This window comes from Neoarius graeffei, chromosome 11, assembly GCF_027579695.1.
Source record: "Neoarius graeffei isolate fNeoGra1 chromosome 11, fNeoGra1.pri, whole genome shotgun sequence".
Taxonomy (NCBI): Eukaryota; Metazoa; Chordata; class Actinopteri; order Siluriformes; family Ariidae; genus Neoarius; species Neoarius graeffei.
Window position 1 is genome coordinate 21,462,097 of NC_083579.1, and position 23,181 is coordinate 21,485,277.

The 23,181-nt window shown below is 38.5% G+C and overlaps 2 protein-coding genes across 13 annotated transcripts in view; one reads left to right on the forward strand and one right to left on the reverse strand.

Annotated features, from left to right (window-relative positions):
• The window catches only part of kdm1a (lysine (K)-specific demethylase 1a), a 174,098-nt gene extending 151,960 nt beyond the window's left edge, over positions 1-22,138 (forward strand). The window contains exon 22 of one of the 2 annotated variants that reach the window (XM_060933623.1): positions 22,041-22,138. In XM_060933623.1, the coding sequence (XP_060789606.1) occupies positions 22,041-22,108 (68 nt within the window). In that variant the 3' untranslated portion in view covers positions 22,109-22,138. The remainder of the gene's footprint in view (positions 1-22,040) is intronic. The other variant, XM_060933626.1, reaches the window with a different exon arrangement.
• The window catches only part of luzp1 (leucine zipper protein 1), a 185,519-nt gene continuing 164,685 nt past the window's right edge, over positions 2,348-23,181 (reverse strand). For all 11 annotated transcript variants that reach the window (XM_060933616.1, XM_060933617.1, XM_060933615.1 and 8 more), the window contains 2 exons: positions 10,481-10,676; positions 2,348-7,423 (listed from right to left, as the gene is read on the reverse strand). In XM_060933616.1, the coding sequence (XP_060789599.1) occupies positions 10,509-10,676 (168 nt within the window). In that variant the 3' untranslated portion in view covers positions 2,348-7,423; positions 10,481-10,508. The remainder of the gene's footprint in view (positions 7,424-10,480; positions 10,677-23,181) is intronic.

A 23,181-nucleotide genomic window follows, 5' to 3' on the forward strand; every position in this document is an offset into this window, starting at 1 on the left:
TGAAATAATGGAAAATGGTGAGAAAAGTGATTTGTGAATCTAAATGAAATAAATCAGAGGAATTTACAAACCTCTCACGAAATGATCACTGCAAACTCGAGCATTCTTTGATTCGGCTTCCCTCCATTGCAGTGGAAAGTTCAAGAGTTACCTTTCTCTACATCTTTTGGTAAAATCCTTTGCCATTTCATCCTTTCTTATCACTTCACAGGGAACCTAGAAGAAATTTCTGTTTCATGGTTTGTTCAATTTGAGCAGCCCAAAACCAAGCAAACGTAGGGCATTTTAATGACTAGCAAGGCACCCCAGTTATAGTCATGTTTTATAAACAGTGAGCTCAGCTGACCACCACTTCATATCTTGCATGTTTAATGAGGCAGATCTGACGCTAGGTGAAACCCAGCAATTGTACACTGTTAAAAAAAAATTACCTTCAACTTGGAAAAAAAAAATTTCAGGGCCCACTAGATGGCGCGTTGCAGCCCAGTGGTTGAGAAACACTGTTTTAGGGGATATTTCATAAATTCCACATGGGGGTTGGCGACAGGTTGTTAAATTGTTACCTGACCATTTTGGTTGAGACCTGGGTTTTGTTTTATTTATTTATTTAGTAAGTATTTCCAATTATTTTGAGATTGAAATAAATAAGACTTAAGTTTCCATGGCTATGATTGGTTGCTCTCAGCCCCCTTTCACCTGGAAAAAGGCAGTGAAGAATAGGTTGATGCATTTGTCATTCAAACACAAAATTAGTTGTTATTGCATTCTTACTCAAAGATATAGCAACATACTTTTAAGGTGCTTAACATGCTTAAGCATGCTTTTTAAGGTGCTGATTACAAAGTCATCTGAAACTTCCAAATTTTTTATTGTGCATGGCATTTTCCTGTCTCACAAGAACATGTGGATGAGATGGGATCATTTTGATGTGCTGAGGGTAGCTTTTCTCCATTTTGGGATCAAATATCCTACATCTTGAGGTAAACAGTATGGCCCTACGGAAACAGCTGAACACGAGGAGGTTTAACTAATTAGCATAACTATGGAACTATGTCACACCAAGATGGCAACACACAGAAAACATTGTGACACTGCACTGACCTTGGAGAGTTTCGAGTCGCAGGTATGTAATTTGTGGTCAACATTCATGAATAGATCTGTGAAATAAAAGACTAACAGATCTTTCTCAGTTACTGCTTTTTGTGTTATTGTTTCTCTGTAAGATCAAAACATTAGGTGTATAACTCTATACTTGCTACCATGGATTCCCATGCATGCTACCCATGCATTCAAAGGCTAAGATAGCTAAGCACTAGCTAGAATTATTTGGTTATTTGTCCAGAAAAATTGTCATCTAATCTTGCTCGGTCTTGCAATTGCACTCACTAGACAGGCTTTCCTTTTCTTTCCCGCTGGTGGGAGAGTGGAGTCTGCCATGTTGACTTGTTTTGGTTAAAAGTAGGTCAAGCATGCCCCATGGTGGTCATGTGATTTTGTTGCTCACTTGCTCTGGAATCGTAAACTGTGGGACGCATTTTATCTAGGCAAAACATTTACACATAGGATACATGGTGTGTGCAGCAGCGAAACATCTCAAAACTCCAACAGCAATGGAACATGTTGCCCAGAATTCAACTTTGCAATCAGCACCTTTTAAAGAAAATTGATCATCAATAGATGTGTTGAAAGTGTTAGATCGACAAGGAAGAGCTAGCTTGTTGGCTAATGTCAGGTTTATTTGCACTACATAGTTAACACTAAACCAATTATTTCTTATGCATTCTGTAATCAATTTAGACATACATTTTCATCATTTTGTCAGTGTGGGTTTTCTGCAGATTCTCTGATTTCCTCTCTGCGCTCAGTAAGTCGACTGGCTTGGCTAGATCGCTCCCAGCTGTGAATGAGTGTACATGGTGCGTCACAATGGACTGGTGTCCCATCTAGGGTGTAATCCTGCCTCATGCTTAGCGTTCTTGGGATAGGCTCTACTTCATCCACTGACCAGGACAAACAGGTTACAGAAAATGAATGAATGAGCGTTTTGTGGTTTGGACAATAATGTTTAATTGTTTTAATAAAATTATCAAATGCAACTCCTATTCCTTTCTGAAAAGATGGGAGGGTTCCCCCCTCCCAAGATTTATTTCAGGAATGTAAACTTTTACTCAAACATATCACATGCAAAGCTGTACCAGAATGATGTTAGAAAGTGTTGTCTAATGAACTACATAAGAGCCCTGAAACATGGGTCCTAAGGAGAAAAGCCTGTTGGAGAGGTATGGGGTGATAGGCTGACATTGTGAAAAGTAAATATAAAAACAGATAAATAACCACAACTCAGATGTTAGATCATGTTAAAAATGTTTTATTACTTAACTAGAATACATAATCTGCTGTGGAATCGGCAGCCTGAGGAGAGATCTCTAGCAACATGCACAAAAACAATTTATACTAAAATAGATTAGGAACAGCAGAGGCCCTGCCCTGTGTGCTTGTGTGCACGTTTTTTAAAAAAATTATATAAATAAAATGTGTGTGCACGCATGTGAGTGCACTTGCTCTCTCACACATGCCTCTGACCATGAGGACTAAGCCACTTAGAAACACTGCTTTAGCAAAGATACAAAATAAAAGCCTCCCTCAGTTGATTGTATGGATCCATAACTGTTTGCGCAAGACCGTACTTTTTACTACTTTTTTTTTTGTCGGATTAATACTACATGCACATTAGTTTTGAGAAGTGTATATGCATGTGTGTGTGTCTTTAAGGCCCAGGACTGTCTAGGCCTGTCTATCTTTGACAACTTGTAAAGATCACACTCAAAGTTTGGGAGGATGGAGGTCAGAGTGAGGACAGCAGTTCTAAACCTGAAACCAATCTACCTACATTATACGTTTCTCAGCACTATGATTTATAATGTATGCATGTTATAATTCTAGAATTATGAAAAAATGGTGGATTTGCATTACTAATTACTGGCATCGATACATAAACAATGTGAGACCATCCAGGGAAAAAAAGACAATAATAATAAAAATAAAAAAACTCTCCAGGAGCACACAATGAACAATAAAACAAAGAAGTGGAAAAATTAAGAGAATAAAATTAAAGATCAACAGGCCAACTTTACAAAATGACAAGATATTTTAATTGTTTTTCCAATACAAGAATCCAAACAAGGATCTTTTTTCCTTAAAAACAAATAAGCAAACAAAGGAAAAAAAAACAAAAAACCCACACTAGTAGACAAAGGCCTAGTAGACCATGAAAGGAAAATTCAGTATTTACCCTTTAAATTCTTGCCCTGTGCACCTCATACCCCCCCCCCCCCCCCCCAAAAAAAAAGGATTTAAAAAAAAATGAACACACATGATGAATGATGAAGGCACAAAGTAAATGACAAATGTTACATAGTTGGCACTTTTGTTTCTCCTCCAAATGGCTGAACTTTTAGGCATTAACTTCATTTTGAGGTGGAAAAAAAACATATATATATATACACACACCTTATGGTGAAACATTTGTTGATAACCAGTCAGTAATGTCTTTTTTTTTTTTTTAATTCTTTTCTCTTCCCCAGTGAGAAGAGAACAAATGGAGCCTGGTTAGGGGCAGACTTAAAAAAAAAAAAGATTGTAAACAATGGAGTATTTCAGCATGACCTTTACAGCTCTTGAGAGGCTATGTTCATATTACACAAACACCACTAAATTCATCATCATCTTCCCATCAAATAAAGAGGACCTAGAACATTTTTGATCCACTGCATGCTTTTAAAAGAACTTTATTAAAAACCTCTACAGCAGTAATTTCACAGTTGCTGATTGTGGCTGGATTTCCTATTGCTCATGCCTGTAGATTTTTCATGGACTGGTTTCAACTGGAGTCAGTTCATGATCATGAAAATGGGATGTCTGGAAGTGTACAACATTCATAGTGAGCATACAGACAAGCACAGCAGGGCTATTCAACCAAAATGTGCAAAGGTCCAGTTACGTAAAAATTTTTAAAAGACCCTGATGAATAATGAACATGACTAAATGGCCAAATTTTAGCTCATAAGCATTAGTTCATGGCTATGTTTTGCAGTGGTGCCTCACATCAGCTCTTGAATATTAGAGATGTGTTTTGAACTTGAGGTAAAGAAAATGGAGAAAAAAAGCATGCTTTTCACTCCATTCTGTTTTCATTTCTTGATTTTGTTTTGTAAAAAGGCCATATCAGATTGGACTGGAGAAGGTAAATAAAATGGAGAGGGGGGAACCCTATGAAAATTTACCTGTTGCTAGTCTCTGGTCTGATGAGCTACTTTCAGCTAAATCCTTTATATAATTGCATGTGATTATCTGCAACAAGCTACAACAGGATCTGCTTTTCAATATTCATGCTTTGAAAACTAGAGTAGCAGAATGACAGAGAGAGAGAAAAAAACCTTCCAGTTTCCAGAACAGTCTAATGGAGAAGACTGGAGAGATGAGCACAACTGGTCTGTGTACTGTCTTTATTCCTTTTTTGTTTCAATTTTTTTTTGTCCATTTTGAATGCCAAGGTTTTTGCCTTTAAAGTGAAATGTTTCTATAAGCTCCTATTTCTCAATTTCAGATTCATTTAATGGGGCTCATTATTTGAATGGTCTGAATGACTGGGTAACTAGTCATTCAGACTAGTGTGGCAAGAAGGGCAAGTTAAAGATTTCTTGATGTACTGCTAATATGGATAATGCTTTTTTAAAAGAAACAAACAGCAAGATGGTAGCAGTAAAGAAGAATGACATGGTGGTAAAAAAAAATCTTTCACATGCTGCAATTTAAGAATATTTTAATCAGCCCAAATGTATTTCTGCATATGTTGATCCCATTTTTATCATATCTTTTATGTTAAGCAGAAAACCAAGTATTACATCTTAACTAGAAAATTGCATGTGAAATAGTGTTACTGGTATTTCCAGGATGCTTCTCTTCACACTGGTGCGTGTGTGTGTATATATATATATATGTGTGTGTATATATATATATATATATATATATTTTCATGTGTGATTTCTAGACTTTGTGCAGTTAAATTAGTAGAAACTATTTAAACTGTTTTAATTAGAAATACATTTTTTTGGGGGGGAGGGGTCAGAAACTAATTTCTTATTCTAGTGCAAAAATATGAAAAGTTGTTCCCTTGTTTTCCCCATGTTCATTTTAAAACAAAAGAAATGAATGAACACATTGAACACACAACACTTATAGCTCTGTATAAAGACACGAGATAATCAGCTACAGCATTAGAATATAGTTTTACTCCAGCTCTTTAAAAACACCTTTAATTCCAAACCACACCAATACTACAGCACTGAACAGTTATGAAGACACCAAGACAGATTTAAATGATTACTGCAGTGCACTTATGTCCCCTACATAGTGTTTTAAAGCCACCTTCAGCATCATATAGCTCCTTTCTTAAACTCTCCTATTTTGGTCAACACACTTCATCCTAGCCAAATCCAAACCATGGTGACACGACATCCTGACAAGTCCCTGCATGCAGATGAAGTAGCCCTGATCTCTCTTTCTGAACAGTGCCTCCTTCCCAAAAAATATTTCTTACACCTTAAATGACACAATTAGCTGCAGTGTTGCCCTTGTGGAAATTGTGGCACAGTTCAGGGGCACCATCATTTAGGCAGCCAATAAAAACGACCTTCAGAACTCTGTTGTGAGTTTGCAGGTTTTTTTTTTTGGGGGGGGGGGTGCTACTGTCTCACAGCAACCAGAAAACCCCAACACAAAGTGGAGTCAGTTGATGTCAGCGTTGGGGAATTTCAGAAAACGTGTTTTACATAAAAGCGTGGTTTGGAATAAGCATTTTTTGGGGTCAGAGGCACAGCAGAGTGAAACATAATGCACAATATCTTAAAAGCTGGAGAGTTGCACCTGTTTCTCCCAGAACAAACACTGCGCTCGCACATTCTCTCTCTCACATTATTTGTCTTACGATTTTAGTGGTTAATGCAATCTAAGCAAAACATCTAAAAACATTCTTTCTGCATATTTTTAGCAACAAAATGGAAATGTAACTTTAAGTGCAATAAGCGCCCAAATGTCTCGATGAAGACCATCTATATGACAGCAGAAGCGGAAGGTGTTGGAATGGGAAACACTGGCCATGATCACATGATCAATTAATGACTTGAATTGGCTTCCTCCTAGAGACACGACAAAGAAAAGTAGTATACACGTAGCAAGACAGGATGGTACAGAGACATTTTGAGCAGAAACTGTTAGACAGATCTAATTTATCCAGTGAAATTTGGATTGACTTCTCAGGGACTAGAGGACAGTGGACCCACAACTGGCATGTTTTTTTTTACATTTGGTTATAAGATGCATGTTTATAACAGCATTTCGGTATGCTAACCAAAAAAAAAAAATCTGAAGATGAAGACAATGAACCTGATCAGTGCTCATTTTCAGAGTACATGCTCTGTCCAGTCACAGTAGCTGCTGTAATATCGCACACACTTCTTGTCCAATTAGAGCCCAGGGCTTGACATCATGCCAGCAGGTAGCACATGAAGATGCAGATAGACTGTGATGCTGCTTTTTCCATTACACTGCTGAAGTGCTGTCCCATTCCTGCAGCAATGCACCATGGGGGCAAAGTGGTTCAATTGGTTTCAGCCTCTGTGTACTGGGAATAAAACCACCATTCCACTTTCTCTTTATGCCTTGTTCCTGTCTGTGCAAAAGCATGCAAGTGTGTGTACAAGTTTCACTATGAGCATCCAAACTACCCAGCTATCCAGTTTCTTACCCATACATGTATCTGATGTGCAATTTCAGAACCAGTGACAGCATGAGGACAAACAGAAGTGCGCAAAAATGAAGAAACTTTTTTTTTTTAAATGGGACACTCTGGCACTTTAAGGACTGATGCAGACAAAAATGTTTGTGTGTGGATATATGAGACGACTTCTGAGCATGAACACAGATTCTTCACGTTTTCCTGCTAGATATATAAACATGTGCAATGCTGTGTGTTTGCATGATGATCCTGGGTTGTGCAAGATTGGTTTTTTTTTTTTGGGGGGGGGGGATTGCAAGCATAGATTCTATGAGATACAGGATGCCCCTGGCTGTAACACAGTCCCAAAGCTCAGGTGTCCAACATCACTTCCATAGCAGAAATTATACAGGGATCCATCCTAAACTGTAAAATCTCAGCAGCACTTCCCCAATTACTCCATTTCCCCATCCTTCGCTTCAAGCACACATCCAGTCGCAGTCACACAAGTTGGAACCTGTGGGAAAAGGCCAGGGTCAGGTCAGGGGAGGAGTGGGAGGAGCTAAGGGAGTTCAAGTGCAGCTTGGAGATGTCTGAGGATTGAGATGCAGCGGAGCCAAAACGCGGGGGTGCCGTCTCACACGGGACCTGTGCAGAACAAGGCACAAGATTCAAATCACACAAGAGCAATTAAAATCTTAATTAAATTAACTACACCATAGGGGCTGTATTCAGAGTTGAACTGCACATGCAGTGAGGATTTAAGAACCTTAATACATGCAGGACACTTTTTAATGGAATAAAAACATGTATTCCCCTTCTAGCGGGTTTCATTCATTTGCTTTGACATGCAACATTGTTAGCATATCGCTTATCCTATGTGTATTGTGTCATTCTACCCAATGGAGAAAGAGCGATGAATATGGTTTACGATGTTGCATGGTTGTCAAGACAACATCATGTCACACATTGGAGCTGATGTGAATATCCAATAAGAAAGTTCTCTGCTGCACATGCACAGAAGCATTTCTTTGTTACCCAGGAAAGAGAAAGACTTGAACACCCGAAAGGCTACCAAAACTTCATTAGATATTCTTCACGCATATTTACAACTTGGGCGGCACGGTGGTGTACTGGTTAGCGCTGTCGCCTCACAGCAAGAAGGTCCTGGGTTCGAGCCCCGTGGCCGGCGAGGGCCTTTCTGTGTGGAGTTTGCATGTTCTCCCCGTGTCCGCGTGGGTTTCCTCCGGGTGCTCCGGTTTCCCCCACAGTCCAAAGACATGCAGGTTAGGTTAACTGGTGACTCTAAATTGACCGTAGGTGTGAATGTGAGTGTGAATGGTTGTCTGTGTCTATGTGTCAGCCCTGTGATGACCTGGCGACTTGTCCAGGGTGTACCCCGCCTTTCGCCCGTAGTCAGCTGGGATAGGCTCCAGCTTGCCTGCGACCCTGTAGGACAGGATAAAGCGGCTAGAGATAATGAGATGAGATATTTACAACTTGTAAATTACAAGAGAAAAACATACCAACGGACATCGAAAAACTGGATGTGTGTGTGTGTGTGTAATAATAATAATATTGGCTGGCTTTTTTGCATGGTATATCAGATATATTCCATTCAATAAGGATGATGTTGAACTTATCTTCAACTTGTTCAATATCATGCTAGCTGAATGGAATACATCTGATATACCACTCAAAGCCAGTCAATATTATTTAAAATATATCACTATATTAATGTCACCCTTTTAAAGTTCACAAAATGGGCAGAATTGTTTATCTCAGGGATTAATTTTTAAACTTATGAATGAATAAAGTTATGAATGAACTTAAAGCAGATGACTACTCGGTCAGCTTATTTTTCTTATAGAAAAGCAAAATACTGGATAGAATAACCTATATCCTGCACACTCAATCTGATTTCATGACCCCAATTTACCATCAGTCTCTATTTTCTATCCATGATTTTACTTTAGTTTAATACTAAGTGCTAAAGGCAGTGATCTACAAAAAAATCTTAGCTCTGGCAACCTACATACAGGTTATCGGCTTCTTCTGAACAGGAATCCAAGAAATCAACGTTAGCAGCTACAGTTGTGTTAAAAAAAATAGCAATACATCAATAATCTGATGAACCACTGTAGTAGTAGTGATATTTCTGCATGGCAAATAATTTACTTGTAGATGTAGTAGTGTAATAGTAAAACAACAGACCCAACTGTCGAGACATACAGGTTGCTTGTTCTGAGTAACTGACTCATTCATTGAAAGAGGTGTGTTCAAAATAATAGCAATGTGGAATTTAGAGAATTCATTCATTCTGTGAAAAAAAAATGTGTCATGAATTGTCCTTTATTAAGAAAGAAGGGAAGCAAATGTTTCACACATTGTGATAAAATATATTCCCTGCTGAATTGCTAAGTAAAATGGGCTGTTCCAAACATTGTTTGGAGGAAAAATGTAATTTGAGTAAAAAGTTGACTGGAGAGGGGAAAACGTATAAAGAAGTGCATCAAATTATAGGATGCTCAGCTAAAATGATCTCAAATGCTTTCAAATAGCAATGAAAACCCGAAACATGTGGAAGAAAATGAATGACTACTGTTAAAACAGATTGAAGAATAGTCAGAATGGCAAAGATTCAGCCAATCATCACCTCCAGAAAGATCAAAGATTACCTAAAATTACCTGCAAGTACTGCTACAGTCAGAAGATGTTTGATCGAAGTTATCAGCAAGAAGCCCCTTTAAAGCACCATTGTTGAATAAACGGCATGTGCAGAATCAGTTAAAATTTGCCAAGGAACACACTGACTGGCACAAAGAGAAATGGCATAACATTCTGTGGACTGATGAGAGTAAAATTGTTCTTTTCAGGTCTAGTGGTCATCAACAGTATGTTAGATGACCCCTGGGTACTGAATTCAAGCCACAGTACACTGTGAAGACAGTGAAGCATGGTGGTACAAAAATCATGGCATAGGAACGTTTTTCATACTATGGTGTTGGTCCTATTCATCATGGATCAGTTTGAATACATCAAAATACTTAGAGATTATGTTGCCATATGCCAAAAAGGAAATGCCCCCGAAATGTGCGTTTCAACAAGACAACCCCCCCCCCCCAAACACTTGAGTAAGCAAGCAACATCTTGGTTCCAAACAAAAAGGACTGAGGTAATGGAGTGGCCAACTCAATCCCTTGACCTCAACCTCATTGTAAACTTGTAGTGCGACATTAAAAATGCAGTTTCTGAAGCAAAACCCAAAAATTCACTGGAACTGTGGAATGTAGTTTGTTCATCCTGGGCTGAAATACTGGTTTATAGGTGCCAGAAGTTAGTTGACTCGATGCAATGCAGATGCACAGCAGTTATCAAAAACAATAGTTATGCAACTAAATATTCATTCAGTTTGAGTTTGAAAAATGTTGACACTGCTTTTTTTTTTTAAAACCAGATTAATATTCCTTTTCTTTGCTTCCTTGAAAAGAATTACACAGACTTGATAAAATGTGTTAATGCTTTGATTTTGAATTGAATGTGTAATGTTTCCACTACATTTGAAATATGTAAATAAAAGCTAGCAAAAAATCATTTTATTCACTTTTTTAAAAACACACAGCTGTTTATTTGAACACAACCGTACATTAACAAAGTCGGAATACATGCAAATTTCCCTGTGTAAAAATATTGACGAATGCACACCTCTGTGGAAGAGCAATGGACCACAGGGTCAGTTGTCATGATGACGGCTGCTCCAGGGGCGACTCCCGTCTCCGCCGCTAGACTTGCCTGTCCACGCCCCTCGACCTCTGAGCCGCTCAGATGAGTTTACATCACCTGCTGACTGCCTCCTCCATGAGATTACTGATGGCTCACTCTCAACAGCCTGGATAAACAGCTAACAGAAGATATATAAAATTCAGAATCATTAAACCCAAACATAATTCATGTGTTTAATTTTGTTCAACATTAAAATGAATTGGTTGGAAATATTGGCATGGGAGGAACAAGAATTGGTAGTTTACATGGTATCATCATAAGTGCTTAATACATGTTCATGTATTATACATGCCCCAATATGGACCAATACATGTCTATGCTTGACTGTGTCCCTAAAACCCCATGAGAAACATGAATTGAGTACTTTAAGATGCTTTCACACCTAGTAGTCCATTTTCCAAGTCCAAATCTCAGCAAAATTGATGCTTTCAGTTTGTTCAAACTGCAAATAATTAAACAAACCCCTGGAAATGCTTTAAGCTGAATAACAATATAATAATAATAATAAGCTGGGGTTATTTAAAAAAAAAAAGTTAGCCCAAGATCCACAGCCAACCTAATGATTTATAAGAGGAACCAGTGTGTGCCAGGCTCTTGGCCTGATGCAGAGCTACAATTATCACGCATAATAGGCCCTGAGGCCAGTGTGATGGGAAAACAGGAGGGGGAGACGGGGCACAGGAAACCAGTTACAATGCAGTGGCTGCCAAATGGGCAGGCGCAACCAGGCAACTTCCTGTCTGACACAGGAAGGACTGGGAGCAGGAAATGACTGAAGCTGGCTCTGAAAGAAGACTGTGCTGTTTGGGTTCCCCAAATGAAGTATTTAGCTTCCCTCTGAACTGAATGCTAGCCTTGTTAAAGACAATCACACGCAACCTTGTGAATCTCATCACCAGACTAAAGCTTGTCTGCTATCTGTATCTGAATTTATGTATTCATATTGTTGTATATACGGATTTAAACTGGAAGTGGATGTGCTCTAGACCAATCAGGGCTGCTGGGAAAAAAAAAAGTCAGATCACATAGTTATATTTTTCAAATCTTGTAAACAGTTTGCAGAATAGAATTCCTACAATAGATGCCTGTGGAAATTTCTGGAAAGCTTTCCATGTTCTATCTAATGTGACTAATTAAGCACACTAACTGTTTTAAAACAATGACGTCTTTCCTAAAATCAGGGAACTGTTGTCAGAATTTTGTATGAAGATGGGATGCAGTGTTGCTGCTAGTTAAAATGTGGTGCAGCATTTAATTGTAATGGCAGTAGGATTTTCTTTCAATAATGAATAAGAGTGATTATTTTAGAGCAACAAAAGCCACCTGCAATGAACATACAAAATAATATTTAAAAAATAATGAATTGATTATATTTCGGAGACCACAGAAGCGAGGCTGCCCTGTGCATAGCACCAGAGCTGCAGGGAGTGGCGGTGGCTCAGAAGTGTGTGCACCACTGTTAAATTGTTTTTGTTTTCGATGCAAACACTGAGAAAAATAAGAAAAAGGTATCTGTCTTGCCCAATACCCAATCTTTCTGGCTAGTTTCAAGTCATTATGTGTGATTTTTGAGATGTAGTTAGCGTGGGAGTTTTGACAACACCTGGCAACCCTGCTTGTAAGGTCACTAGATAAGCTTTTGGTTCCTGATTTTGAAGCAATAAAAGAAACCTTGTCTGGAATTATCTGCCAATAATATAGTCTTATTTACAGCAAACTGTGTTCATGCGCAGGTTGTTACTCATACTGTTACCACAATCAGCTTTTCACACTACTAATTACTACGAATCACAATATATTTAGAGAGCACTTTTCATACACAAGTGCTGTACAAATCAAGCAATTAAAATGAAAGAAAAAAAATCATACAAAGTAATGCAATAATAAAGTAATGCAATAAAGTACAATGAAAAAGCTAAAGGGTAAAATAAAAATTCGCAACTACAGAATTTATACTACAACCCCGATTCCAAAAAAGTTGGGACAAAGTACAAATTGTAAATAAAAACGGAATGCAATAATTTACAAATCTCAAAAACTGATATTGTATTCACAATAGAACATAGACAACATATCAAATGTCGAAAGTGAGACATTTTGAAATTTCATGCCAAATATTGGCTCATTTGAAATTTCATGACAGCAACATATCTGTGAAGATACTCAGTCATCCAGGTACATAGTAATCTGTGGTTGGTAGAAGAGAGCAACTGGACTTGCTTGAAAAGTCTTGAAGACGTTTCGCCTCTCATCCGAAAGGCATCCTCAGTTCTGTCTGTCTAATAGGGAGTATCAAGTATTTATCCTCTCATGGATCATCATAGAATCCGAATCAGAATGCTGATGGCTGCATTGTAGGTGGCCGATAGATGTCTTAGACACCCACCTCTGTTCAGTGATGGTCGTTCCAGGTTGACAAAAAATGAACGATCGTCTCTGGCTAAGATGTCTGCCAGTTTTCTGGAAGTCCTCTCATACTCCCGCACCAGTCGAAGGGATCTCATCCCAAAGTGCGTAGAAACATATCTGTGAAGATACTCAGTCATCCAGGTAACATAGTAATCTGCGGTTGGTAGAAGAGAGCAACTGGACTTGCTTGAAAAGTCTTGAAGACGTTTCACCTCTCATCCGAAAGGCATGATACTCCCTATTAGACAGACAGAACTGAGGATGCCTTTCGGATGAGAGGCGAAATGTCTTCAAGACTTTTCAAGCAAGTCCAGTTGCTCTCTTCTACCAACCACAGATTACTATGTACCTGGATGACTGAGTATCTTCACAGATATGCTTCTACGCACTTTGGGATGAGATCCCTTCGACTGGTGCGGGAGTATGAGAGGACTTCCACAAAACTGGCAGACATCTTAGCCAGAGAGGATCGTTCATTTTGTCAACCTGGAACGACCATCACTGAACAGAGGTGGGTGTCTAAGACATCTATCAGACACCTACAATGCAGCCATCAGCATTCTGATTCGGATTCTATGATGATCCATGAGAGGATAAATACTTGATACTCCCTATTAGACAGACAGAACTGAGGATGCCTTTCGGATGAGAGGCGAAACGTCTTCAAGACTTTTCAAGCAAGTCCAGTTGCTCTCTTCTACCAACCACAGATCATGACAGCAACACATCTCAAAAAAGTTGGGACAGGGGCAATAAGAGGCTGGAAAAGTTAAAGGGACAAAAAAGGAACAGCTGGAGGACCAAATTGCAACTCATTAGGTCAATTGGCAATAGGTCATTAACATGACTGGGTATAAAAAGAGCATCTTGGAGTGGCAGCGGCTCTCAGAATAAAGATGGGAAGAGGATCACCAATCCCCCTAATTCTGTGCCGACAAATAGTGGAGCAATATCAGAAAGGAGTTCGACAGTGTAAAATTGCAAAGAGTTTGAACATATCATCATCTACAGTGCATAATATCATCAAAAGATTCAGAGAATCTGGAAGAATCTCTGTGCGTAAGGGTCAAGGCCGGAAAACCATACTGGGTGCCCGCGATCTTCGGGCCCTTAGACGGCACTGCATCACATACAGGCATGCTTCTGTATTGGAAATCACAAAATGGGCTCAGGAATATTTCCAGAGAACATTATCTGTGAACACAATTCACTGTGCCTTCCGCCGTTGCCAGCTAAAACTCTATAGTTCAAAGAAGAAGCCGTATCTAAACATGATCCAGAAGCGCAGATGTCTTCTCTGGGCCAAGGCTCATTTAAAATGGACTGTGGCAAAGTGGAAAACTGTTCTGTGGTCAGACGAATCAAAATTTGAAGTTCTTTATGGAAATCAGGGACGCCGTGTCATTCGGACTAAAAAGGAGAAGGACGACCCAAGTTGTTATCAGCGCTCAGTTCAGAAGCCTGCATCTCTGATGGTATGGGGTTGCATTAGTGTGTGTGTGGTATGGGCAGCTTACACATCTGGAAAGACACCATCAATGCTGAAAGGTATATCCAGGTTCTAGAGCAACATATGCTCCCATCCAGACGACGTCTCTTTCAGGGAAGACCTTGCATTTTCCAACATGACAATGCCAAATCACATACTGCATCAATTACAGCATCATGGCTGCGTAGAAGAAGGGTCCAGGTACTGAACTGGCCAGCCTGCAGTCCAGATCTTTCACCCATAGAAAACATTTGGCGTATCATAAAATGGAAGATACGACAAAAAAGACCTAAGACAGTTGAGCAACTAGAATCCTACATTAGACAAGAATGGGTTAACATTCCTATCCCTAAACTTGAGCAACTTGTCTCCTCAGTCCCCAGACGTTTACAGACTGTTGTAAAGAGAAAAGGGGATGTCTCACAGTGGTAAACATGGCCTTGTCCCAACTTTTTTGAGATGTGTTGTTGTCATGAAATTTAAAATCACCTAATTTTTCTCTTTAAATGATACATTTTCTTAGTTTAAACATCTGATGTGTCATCTATGTCCTATTCTGAATAAAATATGGAATTTTGAAACTTCCACATCATTGCATTCCGTTTTTATTTACAATTTGTACTTTGTCCCAACTTTTTTGGAATCGGGGTTGTACAAAGAAAAATAAAAAGAGCTTCAATAATTTTAGAATGACATAATTAAATGAAACCATAAATACCAAAAGAAAGGAAGCGTTATCAATTAGACAGCATATAAAAACATATGCTGTAAAGTCCCCATACGAATTCACAGAAGCCATACCCATAAGCCAGAAACCATATAGCAATCAGTGTTTGTTTAAAATATCAAAACTGTGAACAATCCTGAGTCATAGGACTGATCCAGACTGAGCTTTACAAGAGTCAATAATTAGGATTCATCAGTTACACAATGCTAATGAACATCATAATTCAAATGAGTCAACATGTCACACAGCAGAATTGCAACTGAACTTCGAGACAAAATGGTCACATATCTACATGTAATTGATGCCAGATTGCAGCTGTATAAGAGAAATATCCTGTCAAGATTTATTCTATATTTAACAGCAATCAGATAAATATTACACTACATTTAAAACAAACCCGTTTCATATTCATTTCCTAACTGGTGGAAAGCTAATTTTCCATGTTTATCCTTACAAAGTAAATGACTATATTAAAAGCCAACCACAATGACAGAAATAGTGTACAATCAAATGATTTTAAAATCCTAAAACTTTTTTGAAGTTACTTGTCAAATACAACATGCTGTATTTTTGTTCAAACAGGCATGTTCTCAAACAAACCAATGCCAAAATGAGACGAGTGTAAAAAAATTCTCAAAAGCCACAAATACCACAATTCATCACTACCGCTACTTCCTTTGTCATTCTGGTTTTTAAAACAGATTGCATTGGCATTCTCTAAGTCTAGGCTTTGTTCAAAATGAACAGAAATTACTTTTCCAGACAACCCAAACTCTTATATACAGGGAAACATTTGAGAGAGCAAATCAGATTGCTCAATGGAGAAATGGATTTGAGCTCAACAGGAAGAAACCCATGCACTCAAATACAGCACTCAGTATTGGTGTAATATTAGTGACTAACACACACACCAGTGATATACTGTAGCCTACTCAGTTTCTCCTGCTTCTTCATCTGGAGGTTTCTGAATCATCTTATGGATTTTAAGTCTACAGATTATCCTGTGCTCATCCCAGGACTCTAATTCACATATATAAAAGTTAAGTGTTGAAAAGATGTTCAGTATGAGAATATTCTCATACTGAACATCTTTTCAACACTTAACTTTTATATACTTAACACAACTTTTTTATTGAAGATTTTCATCTATACAGCGATCAATTCCATAAAAAGGTTTTAAAACTTTTTACTGCATAAAATTCTTGAACATACCCAAGCTTTCAACTCCTTCAGGAGCCTTCATCAGGGATGGACAAAAACCAGCAGTTTGGGACAATATCGGGCATGCACACTGCATGCTCGAAGGAATGACGTCACTTCCCATCCCTGATGAAGGCTCCTGAAGGAGTTGAAAGCTTGGGTATGTCCAAGAATTTTGTGCAGTAAAAAGTTTTAAAACCTTTTTATCTCTTAACTTTTATATAACTGTATACTGCAATGATTTATCTAATTATTCAGTGTTGGATATATTTGGATCAATTTTAAAAGTTAAAAAGTTAATCCCTTGATGCCATGTTCATTTACTCGTATTCATACAAAATACTAAAGTTCTGTCAGAACCACTTTCGTCAAAGAACATTATTTACATTGCAATATTTGCAACAAATTGATTTGGCAGGTGGCTCTGTTCTGGGACCTCCCTGCCTTTCCATGTGCTTGCATGGAACGGCTAAAGCAGGGAGGGCAGTAGTAATGGAAATGGCATGAATTAAGGGACCTCCCTGCCCTTCCACATGCCTATGTGGAAAGCCTTGAGGCAGGGAGAGCATGCCTTCCTGCCCTTCCATGTGCCTGCATAGAACAGCTAAAGTAGGGAGGACAGCAGCAACGGAAATGGCATGGATTAAGGGACCTTAGCCTCTTTGACAAGGGCTAAATGCAATGGTTAGATAACTGGATCTCCAAAACTGTAGGTCATGGGGGTGTTCCCAGTATGCAGTGATTATCGTCTATCAGAAAGTGGTCCAAGGAAGGACAGGTCAGTGAACCACAGAAGAGCGCCTTCACAACTACTGAAAAGTTAATGCTGGCTATGATGGGTGTTAGAATGCATAGCGCATCACAGCTTGCTTGTATGGGCTGAGGAACTCCAGACTGGTCAGGGTGCTCATGCTGACTCCTGTCCGCCAAGGAAAGTGCCTACGATAGGCATGTGAGCATCAGAACTGGACCATGGAATAATGGAAGAAGGTGGCCTGGACTGGGTTTTGAGCCGGCATCAATGATGCAGAAATGACACTGATTAAAGTCAGACAGCATGAAAGTGGAGGAGTTGGGGTGGAGGTGGGTTGCAAAATGGCTTGCAGAGGAAGCAGCAAAGGTAGGCAGGTTAAAGCAGCTTCAGTAAGGTGCTCTATGAGAGATTTGCCAATAGAATGTGTAGAAGGGAATCAACTGAGCTGACAGCTGATGTGGGCTGGCTTGAGATCAGCTGCAGTCAGCTGATGTAGCTGGATTTGATGGCTGAGCTTGACTTTGTGGCCTGCTATTACTACGTTATGCTCGATATGCGATACCACATGATACTATGGCTTCTCATGCTACTACATACAATATGAAAAAACAATAATGCAAAGAGTGAGAGTGCGCAAAACAAGAACCAAAAACAGACTACAAACTGTACTCTACAACAATGTAAAAATAAGCCAATACAGCATCTTCATACTATACAAGTAACCAGATGAAACGTCTTATGGCATTTAACCACAAAAACATTTGTGAGCATCGCACATGACACAAAGTGCCCTCATTTTTAATGACAATACTCCCAATACTTCTCTGTGTACTCGGATATTGTTTAAGACATAACATCTTGAAAATAAAACTCACTCCAGAAAGTTCATTGCTAGCAACCAACAGAACCTACACCTCTAACTGGGAAAGCCATGGCCTAATGGTTAGAGAAGCAGCGTTGGGGTCACCAGTTCGATTCACTGGACCAGTAAGAATGGTTGAAGTGATCTTGAGCAAGGCACCTAACCCCCAGGCTGCTCTGGGTATGGTGTACATCACTCTGGATAAGTAATGCAACTGCTCACTGAGTAGGTTACTTATTTCAGTACATCTTTCAAAGAGTACTCTGTCTGCAACATACGTCCAATGACAACCACAACCCCTCAAGGTTTCTTCCTCATGTCATCTCAGTTTTATCTTGACACAATCACCCTCTGGTTTGCTCATTGGAACCTAATACTGCATTTCTGTAAAGCTGCTGTGTGCAAATGCCTATTCTTAAGTGCTTTAGAAAAAAAAGTGAATTGAACAGAATTTTACACACCACTGCAGGTCACATAATGCAGTGTGTTGGATCTTCATCTAAACAAAATTAATGGTTCAATGATAAGTGAGAGGTTCATACATAACCTTCAAATACTCAACTTTTTACAAGTGAAAGCCAGCCATACATACTGAAAAAAGAAAAAGAAACACCTCTAAAACCAACCCAAATTTTTCAAGCTTGATGAACACAAATGTCTGGCTCCATTTAGTTTAAACTGAACACTGCTGGTCTACAATTACCCTGTATCTGAAGAAGCATACCATTTTGGCAGGCTATATTTTCTCCATAAACTTCAACAGAATCACAAAGCTGGATCTGGAGTTCCTCTTGGGATCTTTTTCTAATATTTTCACTCCCCTTTGATTTTTTTTGACCACCTATCTTTTTTTTTCTGCTTTGCTTGTGATGGTGCCAGAACATGTAAAATGTGGCAGTGCTACTATTTTAGCATTAGTGTCAGAAAAATATCGAGATTATTTATATATATATATATATATATATATATATATATATATATATATATATAGAGTAAGCATATACATTATTTTGAGAATTGCATGCAAGACCAAAACTGAACCTTGTTTTCAAAGTTGGAAAGAAAAGAGATTATAAACGCTGTACTGACACTGTACAGTATTATTATTTCTTATTTACTAGAATTTAAATACTCTGGAACCAAAAAGTACATTTTAAACACAGGAATCTTTTCATGCCAAATTGGGGTCATCACACATTAGAAATGCAGCATTTTGAGCAACCTATATTTACTGTTACATTTACATACAATCAACCTACATAGCAATTTCCTCTAGCCCTCAATTTTAATTTGGTGACCTTGTTTGTGAATACAAAATGCAGTATGAACCATTTTTGGAAAAATAGAAACCTTGATGCCAAGGTTTCTTAGTGTGAATGAAACCCAATAAGTCCTATAATTTCTGAGAATGATTCCCCCCCCCATTATTTTACCATTTTAGTTTTCACATTTCTAATGTAAAGTGTTTAGTTTTAATGTTTAGCATAACTTCAAAACCTTAAACAACAAAGCTGCTAGATGCAAAATTTTACTGCAAGCAAGTAGCAGAACATCATTTTGTATCATGGATTGTGCTCCTGAAACTATATAATGCTCACTAAATAGTATATGAGTATAGCAAAGACACAATGGCACACTGATGACCGATTTAGTACAATAGTATCAAGTTTGGGACATATTCAGCCACAGGAACAAAAATAAAGTGTTATTTACAATTTACTAATATACAGTTAGGTCCATATATATTTGGACACTGACACAATTTTTGTTTTTTTACCTGTTTACTGAAACATATTCAAGTTATAGTTATATAATGGACATGGACATAAAGTCCAGACTTTCAGCTTTCATTTGAGGGTATCCACATTAAAATTGGATGAAGGGTTTAGGAGTTTCAGCTCCTTAACCTGTGCCACCCTGTTTTTAAAGGGACCAAAAGTAATTGGACAATTGACTCAAAGGCTATTTCATGGGCAGGTGTGGGCAATTCCTTCGTTATGTCATTCTCAGTTAAGCAGATAAAAGGCCTGGAATTGATTTGAGGTGTAGTGCTTGCATTTGGAAGATTTTGCTGCGAAGAAAACATGTGGTCAAAGGAGCTCTCCATGCAGGTAAAACAAGCCATCCTTATGCTGCGAAAACAGAAAAAACCCATCAGAGAAATTGCTACAATATTAGGAGTGGCAAAATCTACAGTTTGGTACATCCTGAGAAAGAAAGAAAGAAAGAAAGAAAGAAAGAAAGAAAGAAAGAAAGAAAGAAAGAAAGAAAGAAAGAAAGAAAGAAAGAAAGAAAGAAAGAAAGAAAGAAAGAAAGAAAGAAAGAAAGAAAGAAAGAAAGAAAGAAAGAAAGAAAGAAAGAAAGAAAGAAAGAAAGAAAGAAAGAAAGAAAGAAAGAAAGAAAGAAAGAAAGAAAGAACTGGTGAACTCATCAATGCAAAAAGACCTGGACGCCCACAGAAGACAACAGTGGTGGATGATTGCAGAATAATTTCCATGGTGAAAAGAAACCCCTTCACAACAGCCAACCAAGTGAACAACACTCTCCAGGAGGTAGGCGTATCAATATCCAAATCTACCATAAAGAGAAGACTGCATGAAAGTAAATACAGAGGGTTCACTGCACAGTGCAAGCCACTCATAAGCCTCAAGAATAAAAAGGCTAGATTGGACTTTGCTAAAAAACATCTAAAAAAGCCAGCACAGTTCTGGAAGAACATTCTTTGGACAGATGAAACCAAGATCAACCTCTACCAGAATGATGGCAAGAAAAAAGTATGGCGAAGGCGTGGTACAGCTCATGATCCAAAGCATACAACATTATCTGTAAAACACGGCGGAGGCGGCAGTGTGATGGCTTGGGCATGCATGGCTGCTAGTGGCACTGGGTCACTAGTGTTCATTGATGTGACACAGGACAGAAGCAGCCAGATGAATTCTGAGGTATTCAGGAGACATACTGTGTGCTCAAATCCAGCCAAATGCAGCCAAACTGATTGGTCGGCGTTTCATAATACAGATGGACAATGACCCAAAACAAAGCCAAAGCAACCCAGGAGTTTATTAAAGCAAAGAAGTGGAATATTCTTGAATGGCCAAGTCAGTCACCTGATCTCAACCCAATTGAGCACTTGTTAAAGACTAAACTTCAGACAGAAAGGCCCACAAACAAACAACAACTGAAAACCGGTGCAGTAAAGGCCTGGCAGAGCATTAAAAAGGAGGAAACACAGCGTCTGGTGATGTCCATGAGTTCAAGACTTCAGGCAGTCATTGCCAACAAAGGGTTTTCAACCAAGTATTAGAAATGAACATTTTATTTACAATTATTTAATTTGTCCAGTTACTTTTGAGCCCCTGAAATGAAGGGATTGTGTTTAAAAAATGCTTTAGTTCCTCACATTTTTATGCAATCATTTTGTTCAACCCACTGAATTAAAGCTGAAAGTCTGTACTTCAACTGCATCTAAATTGTTTTGTTCAAAATTCATTGTGGTAATGTACAAAACCAAAATTAGAAAAATGTTGTCTCTGTCCAAATATTTATGGACCTAACTGTATTATGATTGTAATCCCTGGATCGCTAAGTGGCCAATAAGTGAATTCTTATTCAGATTCTTTTCTGTGGCTCCACCCCTTCTTCCAACACATTTTTCCAGTTGTTATGTTAAGGGGTTAAGTATTAAGACCCACAGTAATGCATAATTTCTACATTTCTGGATCACTGTGAATATTCTGGGAACTGTATGCCCACTGTCTGTCTATATGTTGTGTTAATTTGCTTATCTGTTGATGTCTGTGTGCACTTTTATGTTTAGTTGTGTGTCAAATTTTTAATACTGCACATTTGGAGTTTGGGGAAACGCAATTTCAATCCTCTATAATTCTGTTACATGGTCTGATTGACAAAGTTAATTTTGACTTTGATAATTAAATGTGTGTGAGACAGTTATATTAAATGCATAATTGTGTGTGTGTGTGTGTGTGTGTGTGTGTGTGTGTGTGTGTGTGTGTGTGTGTGTGTGTGTTCGTTTGCTCACAGGTGACAGAACAGGACCAAATAACAAAACTCATGTAAACAGCCAAGCACAGCTACCTTTAGCTACTTAACATTGGAATGTTTATTTTGGCGGATTTGATGCATGGAGCCGGTGAGCAAATATGAACCTTGTCAGACGAAGTTCAATAAAGTTCAGTGCAACTTAAAAGTTTCAAAACTATAATGGATACAAACCAGAAGGCAGATTAAAGGTGAACTGAAGGCAAATGTTTTTATTATCAAAATTCTATTTCTCATTTTATAAAATGTAGGAATGCATTTCTGACAGCTATTTTGTCACTGCTATAGCAAGTTATGAGTGTTTGAAATATGCTATGTAATATATATCAGTCCATATGTCAAAGCAATGGCCATAAATGAGATTCGCTGAGACCTGTGCGAGACTTCGTAGGACGGAAGTAAAATGTACAGCGGAAATCAAAGTGACCAACATCTGCCAACGTTGTCAAAAGACATGCGCGCCCTCCTTTGAATGCTGACGTAATCAAGCCGGAAGTTTTCCCTGTGTCCGAAATCGCTCCCTACTCACTATATAGGGCACTATATAGTGGGGACACCATTTTGTAGTGCTGTTCGAAACCTTAGTGAGGATTATGTGGGAAATGTGCCCAGTATAATACGTGTTTATCACAAAAATACATGCATGTATTTATTTTGAAAACCCACCAGGTGCCTGATCTGGCACGTTTTAATTGTGCGACAGTAATGACGTAAATACCAGCACGATGAACTAGTCCTTATTCTGTCATCTTTCCCACTCTTCTCTACTCCACGTTGGTTTGAAGTCGTACAGGATAATCTCCATCACTGATGAAGCTGGCAAATCTTGAAATTAATCTAAATTGGAATGAAATGGCAATCTGGCCGCTGTGTAAACAGTTTTCAAAATGGCGGCGCTGACACTTCACATTTGAAGTCTCGCACAAGTCTCGTGAAGATTGCGCGGATAAGCGACACCTGCCGTGGACCATACGAACTATATTCAGCATGGCTAAAAACCAAAAAGGCCGATAAGTGTAATATAATATGCCAATATGAATCACGACATAAGGTTAATAAAACCGAAAACGTAATTGAATAACACGCTAATTAAGAAATAAAGCAAGTTTAAAAATTACTTCAG